This window comes from Podospora pseudopauciseta (genome assembly GCF_035222475.1).
Source record: "Podospora pseudopauciseta strain CBS 411.78 chromosome 7 map unlocalized CBS411.78m_7, whole genome shotgun sequence".
In the NCBI taxonomy this organism is placed as follows: domain Eukaryota; kingdom Fungi; phylum Ascomycota; class Sordariomycetes; order Sordariales; family Podosporaceae; genus Podospora; species Podospora pseudopauciseta.
Genome location: NW_026946667.1, coordinates 400,107 through 414,971, shown reverse-complemented (window position 1 = coordinate 414,971; position 14,865 = coordinate 400,107). Strand labels below are relative to the sequence as shown.

The 14,865-nt window shown below is 53.1% G+C and overlaps 2 protein-coding genes across 2 annotated transcripts; both read right to left on the bottom strand.

The window, feature by feature from the left end:
- Nucleotides 1-6,312: 6,312 nt before the first annotated feature.
- Nucleotides 6,313-8,246, bottom strand: RBG1 (GTP-binding protein rbg1; the record flags this gene model as incomplete). The annotated part of the gene is given in 5 exon segments (XM_062915225.1): nucleotides 6,313-6,667; nucleotides 6,680-7,179; nucleotides 7,245-8,056; nucleotides 8,140-8,160; nucleotides 8,226-8,246. The coding sequence occupies 4 exon segments, from the start codon at nucleotides 8,244-8,246 to the stop codon at nucleotides 6,930-6,932; spliced, it is 1,104 nt and encodes a 367-aa protein (XP_062761418.1). The 3' UTR covers nucleotides 6,313-6,667; nucleotides 6,680-6,929.
- A 776-nt stretch (nucleotides 8,247-9,022) lies between these two features.
- Nucleotides 9,023-14,822, bottom strand: QC763_702110 (uncharacterized protein; the record flags this gene model as incomplete). Its single annotated transcript, XM_062915226.1, has 3 exons — nucleotides 9,946-14,822; nucleotides 9,659-9,885; nucleotides 9,023-9,607 (listed from the first exon to the last, which is right to left on the bottom strand). The coding sequence occupies exons 1-3, from the start codon at nucleotides 14,000-14,002 to the stop codon at nucleotides 9,023-9,025; spliced, it is 4,869 nt and encodes a 1,622-aa protein (XP_062761417.1). The 5' UTR covers nucleotides 14,003-14,822.
- Between the last annotated feature and the right edge of the window lie 43 nt (nucleotides 14,823-14,865).

Here is a 14,865-nt window from a genome sequence, read left to right as displayed (position 1 = left end):
TCCAGCCTGGAAAGAACGAAACTTGTCAATGACCCGTGGCAGGTGCCCGCATGGCTGGCGAAGATGGCAATTGCAATGCTGCCTTCCTTCCTCGCCCATTCAATATTTCCCTATCCAATATTCAATCCAGGGTATCCGATGCACAGACCCCATTGAAATGCCGGAATGCATTTCAGGCATTGCACAACCTCACCTGCTGCTTGGGCTTCCAGGTTGACAGTCAGCCAGGTAACACTCCAACCTCGGCCAGCTGCAGACGGAGGCGTTTCCAGGTTCCTGCACCTCTCTCGATCCATCTCGTTATTCGTTATCCGCTGTTATCTCGTTTCGACAGACCATGGGCAATTGGTCAACAAATAGTACCGAGCCAAGTGCGAATCATCAGCTGCCTTCCCGTGTCTGCAACGAGACATCATCTCGAGAGAGCTTCAGAGCTTCAAGGGGACGGGGCAAGGGTCCCGCCTCCACAAGGTGCGGTCGCTTAACTGGCCCGCTGTGCCCGCTGTGCCTGTCAGGCCCTGTCAGAATGGAACCGGCTTAGTGCACCTACTGCTCTCGCCAGCATCCATCAAGGTACCACAGGAGAGGTCTCACAGAGTCGAACAGACAGTCTCACAGGGCCCTTCTGGCAGCACCACAGCAGCTTGCCAAATGCGATCGACCGCCAGAAAGAGACGTTCCATGCTCGATACTCGATCATTCTAGTGGGTGTCGGCCCGCAAACCGCACCACCGCGGGACACAGCCTCAGAGACATCGTGCCGCTGGTCTGCTGGTCTGCCCAAGGACGACAATGCGATTGTCATTTGTCAATTCTTCCTAGCGCAGCCATCATCTGGGATCGGCTCGATCATGGCTTGAGAGCTGCTCGCTACCTCATCTGGGATTGAGATGGACACGACTCTCCCCGCTCGTCGCCAGGACCCCCAGCCAGCGCGCCGTGACACAGCACTACAGGTGTCAGGGGGTGCTTCCGGAAGCAAAGACGTCGACCTTCCGATGTTTCTGCTGGGGAGCTCACGCTTCATCGACGCTCCATATCGATGGGGCTCATGAAATTGTCCGCAAGTCTTGAGAGAAGATGTGCGCTCTTTTTTTTTCCCGTCAGAGCGCGAGACATTCACGATAGAGCTCGTGGCCCATGAAAGGAACACCGGGCAGTATCCTCCGGTCTGGTGTGTGTGTGAAGCACCACCACACTCCAAGAAAATGCAACATAGGGTCAGTTAGACAATAGCAGCATAACGCCTTCGACGCCTCAAGTTCTCTCATCCGATAATCACAGAATCTCGGGATCGGCTACATTGCCAAAAGCAAATAGAGGGGGCCAAACGAAAAGTAAGCTCGGCTCCAGATACAGCCCTTGAATTGGCCTCGAATTGCCAATGTCACGCCAGATGAGATATCGAGCATCCGTACACTCTAAGAAACCCGAACGGCGACGAGCCGCGCCAAGCTCGACAAAAGACCTCAAAAGACACAAAAGCTTTCTTTTCCTGGTTGTGGTTGCGGTCGGAGACTGGCGTTGCAATCATCGTTATCTTCCAAGCGATCTGGGTTACAGTGCCCTCTTCACCAGCTCGCCCGTTCTCACAGACAAAAGACACGGGGTCTGGGGCAACGTCGGCCACCTGCGGCCACCACTCGACCTCTCGGGACCTCTTTTGTCCAACGGCGATGAAGAGAGGCAGGTCAGGATTATCATTGGGTGTATTTTCCGGCTCGATGGGGGTTGCACGCCGCCGCCATTGGGCAGAAAATCATCCCCACGGTGAGGTCCAAGCGTGAGGCCGGCCTGGCTTCCCACTGGTCAAGTCGTCAATCCTCAACAGTCCCATTGACAGATGGCTGGCCAAGAAGACATGGGAGGGAAGCATTTTTTTTCAAGTGGGAAACTGCTTTGGGCCTAGCGTGACTCTGGACCTCACAATCAAGCTGGGTAAGAAGAGGAAAAGGCACCATGTTGCCGTCTCAATGTGGCGGCGCGGACGGAGGAGGAGCGTGAGACACTATCAAGACCTCCGACGGTTATCATTCTGAGGAACAACACCTTCGTCTGTGCCAAGAGAAGCGCTCTCTGATCTTGGCGCAGGGGTTGCGGTTTGGCTCTGCTCACATGATGAGGTCGTCGACGTACATGAGCCGATGGGTAACAGATCTTTTATTTGCTGGGTGCTCTCCCGGATGGCTTCTCGGGGACCAATTGACCAAAAAACTCTCACAAGACTCCATCGTCGGCTTCAAGTGAAGGACGACAGGTCAACCACTGGGCATTGACGGTGCCATGCTTGGCGATCAACGGCACTACGGAGGCCCGCAAGCTGCCGCTCTGTGATCCACAGCTTAAGCCAAAAGAGAGATCTTGGTCCACTGTGGGCGGACACCAAGTGGGCTCCTGTGGAGGGGTTGTGGTTTGTTTTGACGGAGAGCAAAATGAGGGGTGAAGATGGATCGCGGCATGTTCGGACCTGGAGAAGAGAGATCAAACAATGCACCTAGAACCCCCACCAACACGCTCAGCCCACTGAGAGCAATGAGCACATTCTCGCATCTGATTGTGGACGGTGGGCAAAAGATGCTCCCGTATTTGGCAGCCCCTGTTCCCTTTCGGGCCTCCTGCGAACACCACCTGAAGCAGCGTTTCCCAGCATGTGGGTTGCATTGTGCGAGGGGCAACACGATCATGGTATCAAGGCTGGCAAGAAGGAAGGTCTGTGCAAACCACGTTGCCATGCTTTCTGACACGCTTGGGCCTAGGAACCGGCGATGCCTCAGTCCTGTCGAGGAAACACCAGCAGCAGAGACTCTAACAGCCCCGCATAGCAACATGGAGCCGTGCCTTGTTATCTACCTTATTACCGCGGTGATACCCACGTGCTCACCCATCTACCGCATCCTCTCTCTGGTGGGAATGGTGTGTATACAATGAGCAAATGGACCAAGGGTGGTCGGCGGCAAGAGCAGTTTCGTGAGAGGGTCACCAAGGGGTTACCCATAGTGGGTTTTTGCGGATCCAGCGGCGTAGTGGTAACAACAGCTATCAGACACCACCAACCACCAAGAAATCTGGATATGTCAGCACACACACACACAAGCAAGCAAGTGTCAAAATGGTCGTTCTAAACAAAAAAGGAAGAACCCGGGCTTCGGAAGAAGACGTCGGACCCTCCCACTCGCAGATCACCCGGCTCTGCTAACCAAGTTCTTTCATCATGCACGAAAGCTCGCTTTTCTTGTCAAGGTCCCGTGGTCTGTTGATGATGCTTGCTGAACCTTGAAGACACTAAAAACCCCAGACTATTCCCGGACAAGGAACCTGTGGTCAGCCCTTCCATCCTCGCTTGTTGGTTTTTTGGGAGGAGCCGTAAGGCGATGGGGAAAGTCCACGAGCAAGGAAGAAGCATTACCGTATTTTCGTCTGAACTTGTGAGGCCTTGGCCGCATGCTGTATACCACCCTTTTCCTTAATACCTCGATGCAGGTCAGCCGAGAGACGGAAGTAGGGGGTTTCGTGCGTATTGCTTTTTGATGACGATGCGTGTGTACAGTATGGTTGCTACTCTGCCACCACGCTTTTCCGTACGGCTGCAGATGCGTATTTATAAGACGGGTATGCTAACAACAAGGGGGGAATGATAACACTGGAATTGATATTGGTAAACCAAGTTGCCACTTCTGCAACAGGTGTTCGGGATGCTATCTTTGGGCAAAGGGAGTGGGTTAGCGTCATGCATAGAAGGGGGGGTCTATATGTATGTTTTCGTACACTGTACAGATGTTGCAATGAGGTGCTATATCGTTTGCTCCGAAGGCAGATCCAGGGATGGGTTTATTACGGGTATGATTTTGTTTCTTTTCTTTTTTTCTCTTCTGGCATTTTCGGTGCTGATGGTGGTGCGGCTGCTGCTGCCAAATTGATGCAAGGGGAGGGCGTAAGCAGGTGTGTTGATTTGTGTTGGTTTTGGGGGGAGGGAGCTAACCAAGTCTAGAACAGACCAACGGGTTGTAACATGAGATGCTACACAAAATACCAGAGATGGAGGGGGGGAAGTTGGGGTTTGGGGGTGGTTAGCTGGATTAGGTGATCCGAACCCGAGGATTACTTTTGTAGACGAGAGAAGGCTTGAAACAGACGAGAGGGGGTGGTGGTACAATGCTTTTGGTTCTTGGGTGAGGTGATTGATACCGACCCCTATTTCTATTCTCTTTATGTACGACATATTTTTGGCATCACTTGGGGGTTATTAAAGGGCGAAGAAAAGCGGTTTTGGAGAGGGCAAGTATCACAGTTCTGTTACCAACGGACCGACTGGCGTGGCGAGTTGGGCAGGACAGAAGAGCAGAGCGGGCGGGATGTACGGCGCGGGCACAGCAGCTTTTGAGAGAGGCCGAGAGAGAGAGAGCAAACACGAAACAACGGAACTGAATTCCGATTGTGTTGGTTAGGCCCGGATGGGGTTGGATAAGTGGACGGATAGACGGACGGACGGACGCAAACGTGCCAGTGCATATACAGGTAAGTAAGGTATGCTCTGACGCAAAGTGATATTGTGCGGTGGTAGGAGTGATGGAATATAAGGTGGGTGAGGCTCAAGTATGTAAAGGCGGGTTTGGGAGCTTCGTGAATGTTAGGGAGGCTTGTGTTGAGCTGGAAACTGACTTGACCGGTCACTGTCGTTCGCAACCATGGGAGACAAGCCAAGGGAAGATTAAAAGGTCATACATGTCGAAAATGCCGAAGACCAGGTGCCTACAAAAAGCTTGTATCTAAAACCAACTCAAACCAGACCAAACCGGACTACAGTAGGTACTTGAACAGGTATTGGCAGCATCTATCTTCACGGCATGATACGATAACAAATATCATCCCAAACCAGAGCAAAATATCGTTCTTGGGCTTCGTTATAATCAGTGGTAATTCTCCGTGTTGCTCCTCCTTTCGTTCATCCTCATCTCAGATTAAAAAGGCAACTGCTCCAGAAACACTTATCATCTCAAATGCCTAAAGAAGTTGCACAACCAAGTTGTAACTCGACGCCATCGACAGTGATGCAGACCCTACCAGCCACACATTCAAGAAAGAGAGCAGATGGAAAAGAGCATAACGCCCACCGCAATGTTCCGGATAGAACAGGCATGAGTCAAATTTAGGTACACAGGCAAGCTCCAGTTCATTCCCGCGTCCCCTTGTCCTGTTTATCCTCCCTCACATCAACGACACTAGAGTCAGACGTCGAAGCAAACAAATGTCCCGTCCTACTATGAGAAGGGATGTGATATGTCATCCCACGAGAAAAAGGCTTCTTGTTATATCTCCCCGGTGCCATGGTATTCTTCGAAGTTCAAATAACGGGGTAGCAAGCTACAAAAAAAAGAACAAAAACTCCAACACTTCATGCCCCCGTTGATTTCAAGCTTACCTACTCTCTCACAAAGAACACACAATCTTATAATGCCCGAGATATACATGCTTGAACCCTCTCCGAGTTTATCATCACGACTTTCGGAGCCCTCACTAGTCAAGACGCGCATAGCAGCCCAAACTGAGAAACAACTTCACGACCCAAAAACGAAGTTATTCCAGTTTTGAAAATAGAAGCGATAGAGAGACATGTCTAGTTTTAAGTCCCATACAAGATGCCAACTTTAAACCAGGACTCGCACTACTCTTCTTATTACCCACCGCCCCTTGGAACCCCCAACCGCCCGTGACTCTTTAACACCACACATGTAGCTCAACCATAGGTAACTCGCCGTAGCAATCTCAGTAGAGCAAGGGAGAGAAATTCATGTACAAAATATCAAGACAAAAAACCACCAGCCCCTTCGCCCACGACGCCCCCTCCCGGCCGAGATGTTACTCAACACTAAGGTAGATGCTCCATCAGGCCCCATTTAAACCCCCATGTCTTCCAGCCCTCTCACCACTACCCATCCACCCACTTGACCAAAACCCCCTACCAGTTTGAACCGAAGTCAGAAGAGGATCCTTGCGTGTTCGGTAGTAGTTTTGACTCGATATACTTGTATATCTCACTTACCTAGCTTTTAACGGAGCTTAGCTATTAAACTGAGATTTTCTCTCGAATATGTACGGTGCATAAATGCGAGATTTAGAGGGTCCCGAACCCGTACCGGGGTGAGTGAATGAATGAATTCCAAACAATTCTCGTTCTGACTTCTTTCAGATAGGTATGTGGCTAAAAAGGTATACAAATCCCCCGGGGGATTACGCACAAAGATTTTGGTGGGTGCCCGAGTTTGAACTAAATCGATAAAATGGACAAGGAGATTCAAACCGTTGAACAGCCCTTGAGTGTAAGACACTGACCGAAACAAGGTCTTCGGCTGTCAATTTTTGTTGTTCATGTGCTTCTTGGTGATGACTGATTTCAGCCGTCAAGTTGATATGCTTCTGAAGCAAGCAAGGTAGGTATCATCAACGTTTCATATACACACAAAAAGTACATGATATATAACATCCTCCAGCTCATATCCCCACTTCTAGCTCCTAAAGGTCATTCTCGTTTTTCCCAATTCCATATCTTTTGCCGGTACAGCTAAATACCTTCTGTACCCCCAAAACGCCGCTAAAAAGTCCCATGTCCCCCCTCCTTACCTCATTCACAACCATTTCTCCCCCCTCCACGTGCCTGGGTTGGGTTTGTTTGCTCTCTCTCTCTCTCTCTCTCTCTCTCTCTCTCTCTCTCTCTCTCTCTCTCTCTCTCTAAGGGATACAAGCCAGCCGCAGACGCAAACTGAACATAGCAGCTGTCATCTCTCCCTTGTGGCATTGTCGCTTCTTCATCCCTCCCTGCCGAGTTCTAGAACCCCCCATCATACCCCAACTCCCGCGGCGTCCCATGAGCCCGTTCGTTCTGCCAAAAAACAGAGCCGGCTCGAAGCTGATAGCGCTTGCGAAGGGCTACTTTACCGCTTGATAATAGTAACAATATCCTCATCCGCCAACTCGTGCGATAACCCCACCCTTTGCGGCTGGTGCTTCACCGACTTGCCGTACACAATCGCCACCTTGAACTGCTCCAAGATGCTCTTGTGGATCGTGTTGCAGAAATCCTCCACGGTGCACTTGTTGGACCGGAGCACAACCGGCGCGTCGTAGTCGGGCATGCGGCCCTTGGGCTTTGTGTAGACGCGGACGAGCTTGAGTTTTTCCCAGCTGTTGCGGAGTTAGGTTAGCCACCCAGTTACACAAGAATTGAGTTCGACGAGGGAAAAACATACGCAGCCTCCATCAGCTCATCAATATTCCACCCGTGCTCCGAGCTGATGGGCACAGAGTTGGGAATCCGGTACAGCAGGTCCAACTCCTCAATGCTGATGCTGTCGATCTTGTTGAGCACGTAAATGACAGGAATATAACTTCTGCTCTTCGCCTCGAGAATATCGATCAAGTCGTCGATGGTGGCATCGCAGCGGATAGCAATATCAGCCGAGCTGATCTTGTACTCGCTCATCACAGCCCTGATCTCATCGTTATCGATATGCGTCAACGGCACCGTGCTCGTGATATTCAGTCCACCCTTATCCTTCTTCTTGAACGTGATATTCGGTGGCTCCTTGTTGATCCTGATCCCAAACCCTTCCAACTCCGCCTCAATCACCCTCTTGTCCGTCAACGGCTTGTTCACATCCAGCACAATGAAGATCAAGTTGCACGTCTTCGCCACAGCAATAACCTGGCGACCTCTACCACGACCGTCCTTGGCACCCTCGATGATACCAGGCAAATCAATCATCTGCAGCGGCGCACCATTGTACACCACCTGACCCGGGACCGAGGTCAAGGTCGTGAACTCGTAGGCGGCCGCTTCCGAGTGCTGGCCGGTGAGATGGGACATGAGGGTTGATTTGCCGACCGAGGGGAAGCCGATGAAGCCGATGGAGGCGACACCGGTGCGGGCGACGTCGAAGCCGGCGCCGCCACCGCCGCCGCCGCCCGAGGGGGTGAGGAGCTCGCGTTTGAGTTTGGCGAGCTTGGCTTTGAGCTGACCGAGATGGTATGAGGTGGCCTTGTTCTTTTGGGTGCGAGCCATCTAGACAGGGGAGAAAATCATTCATGTAAGTCGTCGTGTTCGTGGGTCGTAATCTATGGGGATGTGAGATGGGATAGACATACTTCGAGCTCGACCTCCTTGATCTGTTTGCGCGCATCTTGGTTAGCTTGCCATGTATCCTGTGCTCTGGAGGGGGAGGTTGCCGCACCTTTTCCACTGTGGTCGACATGATTGCGGTGTTGTCTTCCTGGCGCGGAAGGACGGTATCTCTATGTGTCGATGTCCGGATTCGTTCTCTGATGACGGGCGTTTGTAGCCTCGCTCGTTACTCTGCGGTCCTTCTCCAGAAGGTATTCCCAAGGTCGATGTCGTGGGGAATTTTGATGGTGGGGCAAAATTCAACAAGAGGGCCTGCCTGCCGCCCTTGGCACCGTCTCAATCGCCACCTCCAGGCCTGTGCTTCAAGCTTGCGGGGCCATCTGATGTTACTGTGTGCCACTTGCTCAATAGAACTCAACAACTACACTTCCCATCGTCATTATTCCTTTCCCATATTTGTTTTAGTTTCATAGTTATAAGATTTCATATATATACAGCACAACCCCAATGTCCTCCTCATAATATAACATAGCACCGAATTGCATCGCCCTGGCAAACGTGCCCTATAAACCACAACTGCCTCTCTTTCCCATGTAAAATCACCGCCCAAAAACCCAAACCGACGACTCCATATACGTATATCTTGATGGCCGCCGCCTCCACATAACAACCATTCCATGAACATGATGATGAACATTGTACTCCCGACATGAGGCAAAGCTTGCTGCCAAATCAAGGGTATCTCCCGAAACTTCGTTGTTTAGTTGGTAAGGTGGGTGAAAAGATATGAGATCCAAGGCAAGCCATCCAATTCAACACGCATCAACTCTGAGCAAATCATCCTCCTCTCCCAAAAAGAAGCAATCGAGTGTACTGATATCCTGCTGTGTTGGATACGGTGACCATCTATACTGTGTCACCATTGACCAGCCCGTGGATGCCGTTGACCAGTGGGCGGGCCTGTGCTGGCCCCGATTCTGAGGATGGCGAAATTGGCTGGTTGGCAGCTCCATTGGGGGCTGTCGCCATGGCCATTGTTGGTGACATGGCACCATCGATTGATTGAGCCATCAAGGGGGACGACGTGCTCGTGGGTGACGAGTGTACGCCGTTGGGAAGGAGGGGCGACTCTGCATTCTCAACAGACCCGTCTCCGCCGTTGTCCTTGAAGAACTGGTTATATGCTGGGTCATCCCGGGCTATGGCCATAAGGCCGTGCCGAGGAATCCGCCGGCAACGGAAAGGAACTGGAGAAGTGCTTGCCTCCCTCAAGATCGGTTTGTCCTCGTGGAGGAGCTCGCCATTCATGTAATGCTTGCTTGTGGGCGCAAACCCTCCCAAGATGTGTGCTTGAGGGTCACTTCTCCACTTTTGATGAACCACCCAATTGACGGGCTCAGCGTCCGGGTCTGGTAGTTCCAGATATGCCATCGAGAGTTTCACATTGCGAAGATGGTAGATGGTCGGGATGATGAACATGAAATCAGATGCCTGGTCCACGTTAGTATTTTTTGCACAAGATTGACACCGTGACGAGCTTACTTTGACGAAGAACATATCCATGGCCGAAAACTTCTCCCAAGCCTCATTCCGGAGCCGCTCTAGAGTGAGGTAACCCATCTGCTCAGGGTCGTGCCCTTCGTAGTAATCGGGGAGCTGCCTGCCGAGCTCATAGAGACTGGGTGTAGTCAGCGCATAACGGTCCGACTCCAGGCGCCAGATGATGCGCTTCGCGGTTTGCGAGACAGGGATCCGTGTCCATGCAGTATCTGTGTGCACTCGTTAGCAAATCTGCAATTGTCATGTCACATGTCGAGCCAAGCACTTACATCGCGAGAGCTCCAAATCCTTCTCTCCCAGAAGAAGGGCCACTTGGGTGTTGAGAAGCCATTGTTCTCTGCCGTCCAAAGTGCCGTTGGCCTCGGGGCGGATGCAATCGTAGCGAACACCCTGCATGGTGCTGAATTTCTCGGCAACCTCTGGCAACTTGGGGTTGACGGCGCTTTCGAGCCAGCGCAAAAGTGGAGGGAGTTTGGCCAGACGAGCACGTTCTTGCTCAGCACGCAACCGCCGCTGTTCGGCCTCTCTGGCTGCACGCTCGGCACGCCTGCGCTCCTCTTCACGAAGCACGCGCTCCTTGCGTTCATGCTCCTTGCGCTCCTCTTCCTCACGCTGCCGTCGGGCTTCTTCAGCAGCTTCACGCTCAACCTGCTCCCTCCGCAACCGCTCGTCCTCCTCCCGCTTCCTCCGCTCCTCTTCCTCTTTGCGTCTTCTCTCCTCTTCGGCCTTCTTCTCTTCTTCTCGTCGCTTGCGCTCTTCCTCTTCATGCCGACGTCGCTCCTCCTGTTCTCGTTGCTTACGTTCCTCTTCCTCGCGTTTTCTGCGTTCCTCGTCTTCTCTTCGTTGCTTTTCTTCGGCTTCTTTTCGTCGTTGCTCTTCCTGGGCTCGTTGTTGGGCTTCTGTCTCGGCACGACGCTTGGCCTCCTCTGCAAGGCGAGATCGTTCCTTTTCCCGTTCTCTTTCCTTCTCCTTCTCCTTTTCTTCTTCCTCTTTCCGCCTCTTATCTTCCTCCTTCCTTCTGGCTTCACGGGCTGCAATTTCAGCTTCGCCTAGTTTCTTCTTCTTCTCCTCCTCCTCCCTCCTCCGCTGTTGAGAAGGTTCCTTTGCGGGCGCATCAGCATCCGGCATCTCCACGTCTGGATCTTCGGACTTGACATGTATACTGTTATCGGAAGAGTTGGATTTCCCAGATTCTCTCCTAGCGTGTTCCTCCACCTTTTTGGGTTTGGGGGTGGGTTTTCTGTCGTCGTCATCCCGCGTCTTGGAGCTCATACGAGAGCCCGCCACAGATCCTGATGCAGATACCGTTTCGCGTGGCGCAGGCGCCTTCAAAAGCCTATCGTCAGAGTGGCTTGGCTTGGGCCGTTTCTCCTTGCCTTCTGGAACATCCAAGCGTCTTCTCTTAGTAGGCGCTTCACCGGCGTCCTTCTCCATAATGCTAGGATGCGGCGGGGTGGCACTTGATCTGTACCGCTTACCAGTACTCTCACCTGAGACAGAGAGCCGATCACGAGACTCGTCCCTCTTAAGAGCCTTTGTCCGATCATGGTATTTCTCCGTCTTCGCCAACTTCTCAGGCTCATCCCTAGGACTAGACGGAATATTCATCGACGACGCACTAGAAGTTATGCTCTGCCGACGTTGTTGTTGTTGTTGTTGTTGTTGCTGCTGCTGCTGCTGCTGCTGCTTGTCCTTGTGGTACTCCTTAGCGGTCATCAACTTCCGTCTTGGCTTAACAGCTTCACCCTCTGACGCAGAAACAGCCATATCAGACTCCACACGCTTGACTTTCGGAGCTCTTCCTGCAGGGGAGGCTTCGCGATCTGATATGGCGATGGTGGGTATCCGGTCATCCTTCTTGGGTCTGCCGGGACCACGTTTAGGCGAAGTCTGGTCGTCGGGGTGGGCGGGAAAAGAACCTGATCGAGGTTTTTCTCGTGGGCTGGCAGCAAGCTTGGACGTGGTGGATTTCTTGGGCTCCCGTGTAGGGCTGGAGGCTTTTCGCTTGTGGGACGACCGCGCAGCCGTTTCGTCTTTGACTTCAGCCCTATTTCGCCGAGCCTCCCTCTCCTGCTCTCGTCTGTTTGGGGATCGAGTCTTGGAGCCATCCTTGTGCGACTTTTTGTACTCATCATAGGCGTTCTTCAGAATGTGTTCCTCATCTCCCCAGTTCGGACCCTTCCTTCGCCGAGCAATCTCATAGTATGTCTCCCCTTTGTACCGTTTCGTGGGATCAAAGTCATTTTGGGCGAGCAGGAGTCGAATCACATTAAGGTTCTCTTGCCCAATCGCCGCCAGCATTGGTGTGGCATACTCGCTATTTTCCGCAGATGGAATGGGTGGAGGGTCGGGATTCGCTTTGCCGAGAGCCAGCAACAGCTGCATAACCATTTCATGGCCACCGCGTGCCGCCGCAACCATGGACTCTGGATCGTCGAAAGCCTCCCGAACCTGGAGGATGCGCGTAACCGTTTCCTCGTCACCACGGGCGGCTGCCAATCGGAGAGTCTTGTCGTCCATCGGCATGTAAAGTAAGTGATTGCTGGTCTTGTTCGCCCTGACGGTACCTGCTCTTCGCCCTCCGATGGCGTGGATGGAGCTGGAGGCACCAGGCGATCGTCGGGGACTTTCATTCCCATGCGACGACAAGGTATCGGGATGGTCCAAATGATGATCCTCCGAAGTGAGTCGACGATCACCCATATTTTTCTTTGCTTCCTGTAAAGCCTTTCTGATCTCATCGGCATGTTCTGAATCTTCGTTGATCCTAGCGATAGGCTCCTCTCCATAAGCGTTAGCCTTTCGGGGATTGACGCCTGCCGCAAGCAGAATGTTGACGACTTCGAGATGTCCGTTTTCGACCGCATCGAGAAGTGGGGTGTCCTTTTCGTTGTTGAAACATTCCAGATTGCAGCCGGCATCTACCAAAAGTTTCACAATGTCGTCGTACCCATTCAGTGCTGCAATTTGAAGTGGCGTGTTCCCAGCATAATCGGCAACATTGATATCTTCGGGTCGGGCAGCGAGACGGGCCTTTGCATTCTCATACTCACCCTTGGCACAGGCCCTGGCCAGGTGGGTTTGACCGTGGGCGTCGAGGTGCTTTTTGTGGGGGGCCATCTTGGCGGGAGAGATGGTCGATTCCGCCGTCGCTGGGGTGGTTAGACTGCGCAGCTTGGAGCTGCGAGGGTACGGGCTGCCGCTCACAGACGACTCGTCAGAGTGATAGTCGGTCGACTGGAGCGGCGCGGGAACCCGCTTTTTCTTTTGGCCGAGGCCGTTGGACGATGAGGCGGGAAGATGGGTTGAGATGCTACGGCGGTGAGAAGCTCGGGAGTGCGGTGATGGAGATCGAGTGCGAGTCGAGGTGTGGACCTCGTGATGGCTTGTTTTGGCCGAGGGAAGGTGTGGTTTGCGAGACGCGTCAAGGCCAGAGCCTGAAATTCGTTGTCGACGAACCTTGCGGCTTTCTCTTTCGTCGTCAGACTCGGGCTTGGGGGCCTTTCTCTTGTGAGGCACCAGCTTATCGGCAGCAGATTTTGGCAGCTTTTCTCTTGATGAAATTTTGGGAGAATCCACAGGTGCAGTTTCTGAATCCGACTTGGAGTGCGCATTCGAAGACCGACGACGACGCTGCTGAGGTGGAGACGCAGGCGCGGAGCTCAAACCGCTGGACCCGTCTTTCAATTTGGCCCTATCACCGGGATGCTTCTTCTTCCTGCCGGCCAGCGCGGCGGCGCTATCACTGGGTCCGCTGGGACCATTGCGGACAGCGGATGCCGACCTGCTTGGCTTTTCAGCACGGTCGGCCTTGTCGCCCCGGTCTTTTCTGTCTGCTCTGTCTGCCCGGTCTGCTCTGTTGCTGTTGCTGTTGCTCTCACCTTCTCGGTCATGTTTCAGGGTGGAGGGCTTGCGACTGAGCGAGGGTGCGGCTGGGAGTGGAGCCTCTTCCCCATCGCTCTTGTCCTCGTGTTTGATGATCTTGCGTACCTTGGACGGTGAGTGTTGGCCATCTTTGCCAGGCAGGACAATGGTTTCGGCATCAGAGTTCCCATCGCCGGCATCGTCATCGTGCAAGTGAGAGTGGGAATAAGTATGTGAGGTGTGTTGGTGTTGGGAGTGTGATTGCGAGCCGGCCGCACTCGGCCTACTGCTGCTGCTGTGGTGGTCCCTGTTGTCCTTGACGGACAGCTCGGGTTTGGCGATCTGGGACAACTTGGTCACGGCGGAGGACCTGGGTTGGTCGGCGTCGGTTCCTGTTGCCAGGCGCTTGGGAGAAGCAGCAGGCTTCGTGGAGGCGGGCTCGACAGCATTCTGCGCATCCATGTCATTTAATTCGAGAAACAAGAGCCGCTGTGCACCATCCTGGTCGCTGGGTGGCCCGGGAATTCGATCGAGAGGACAGCAGGAACGCGTGGTGATTGAATCAGGATGTCGACAATGATGCGACAAAATAGAGTAGTGTTCTTCGCAAAGAAAGTGCAGACTGCAGCGCAGAGCAGGTGACTGAACACTGAGCCAGTGGCAGCTGGAGGTGAGTGTAGAGGCGGGTCAAAAAGTGACACACGAGAGAGAAACGAATCAAACGACCACCACGGCTCGCGGGATTGGATAAGGTTCCAAGATTAGGCTAGGGGGTTTTATGGGATGGAGATGGGCGCGCCGGTGGGAAGTTGCGCGCGGGTTGGCGATGGGTGAAAGCGCGAGCGTGAGCGTGAGCGTGAGCGTGTGTTTGGTGAAAGGAGACGGTCCTCACCAAGGAACGGGAAACAATGGATGGATGGCAGGATGGCAGGATGGCAGCAGCACCAGGCCAGCAGCAGAATGGAGCGTACCTAGTAAAGCACCCACTGGCACCTCAGCCAAGAGCGAACCACTCAGCACTCAGCAAGGCCCAGCACCTGGAATAGGCGGGAAGTTGGAGATTCCCAGATCAAAGTCTGATCGCCACCGTGCTGATTGGCCCTGTTGTGTCCTACCACCGTCGTCTGCTTAATCCCTGGAGACAATGCTTTTTCCGACGCGTTCGACCAGGGTGCCGTGGGTGCCAGTTGGGTGTGTTCCAAGCCTTCAACAGGGCAGCCTGGACTGAGCTCAATTGTCGAGAAGGCCGCAATCTCCCCCATTTTTTTATGTGGGTTGTTTTGTCACGACTGTTTCTGAAAATAACAAGAAATATCAAGGTACAC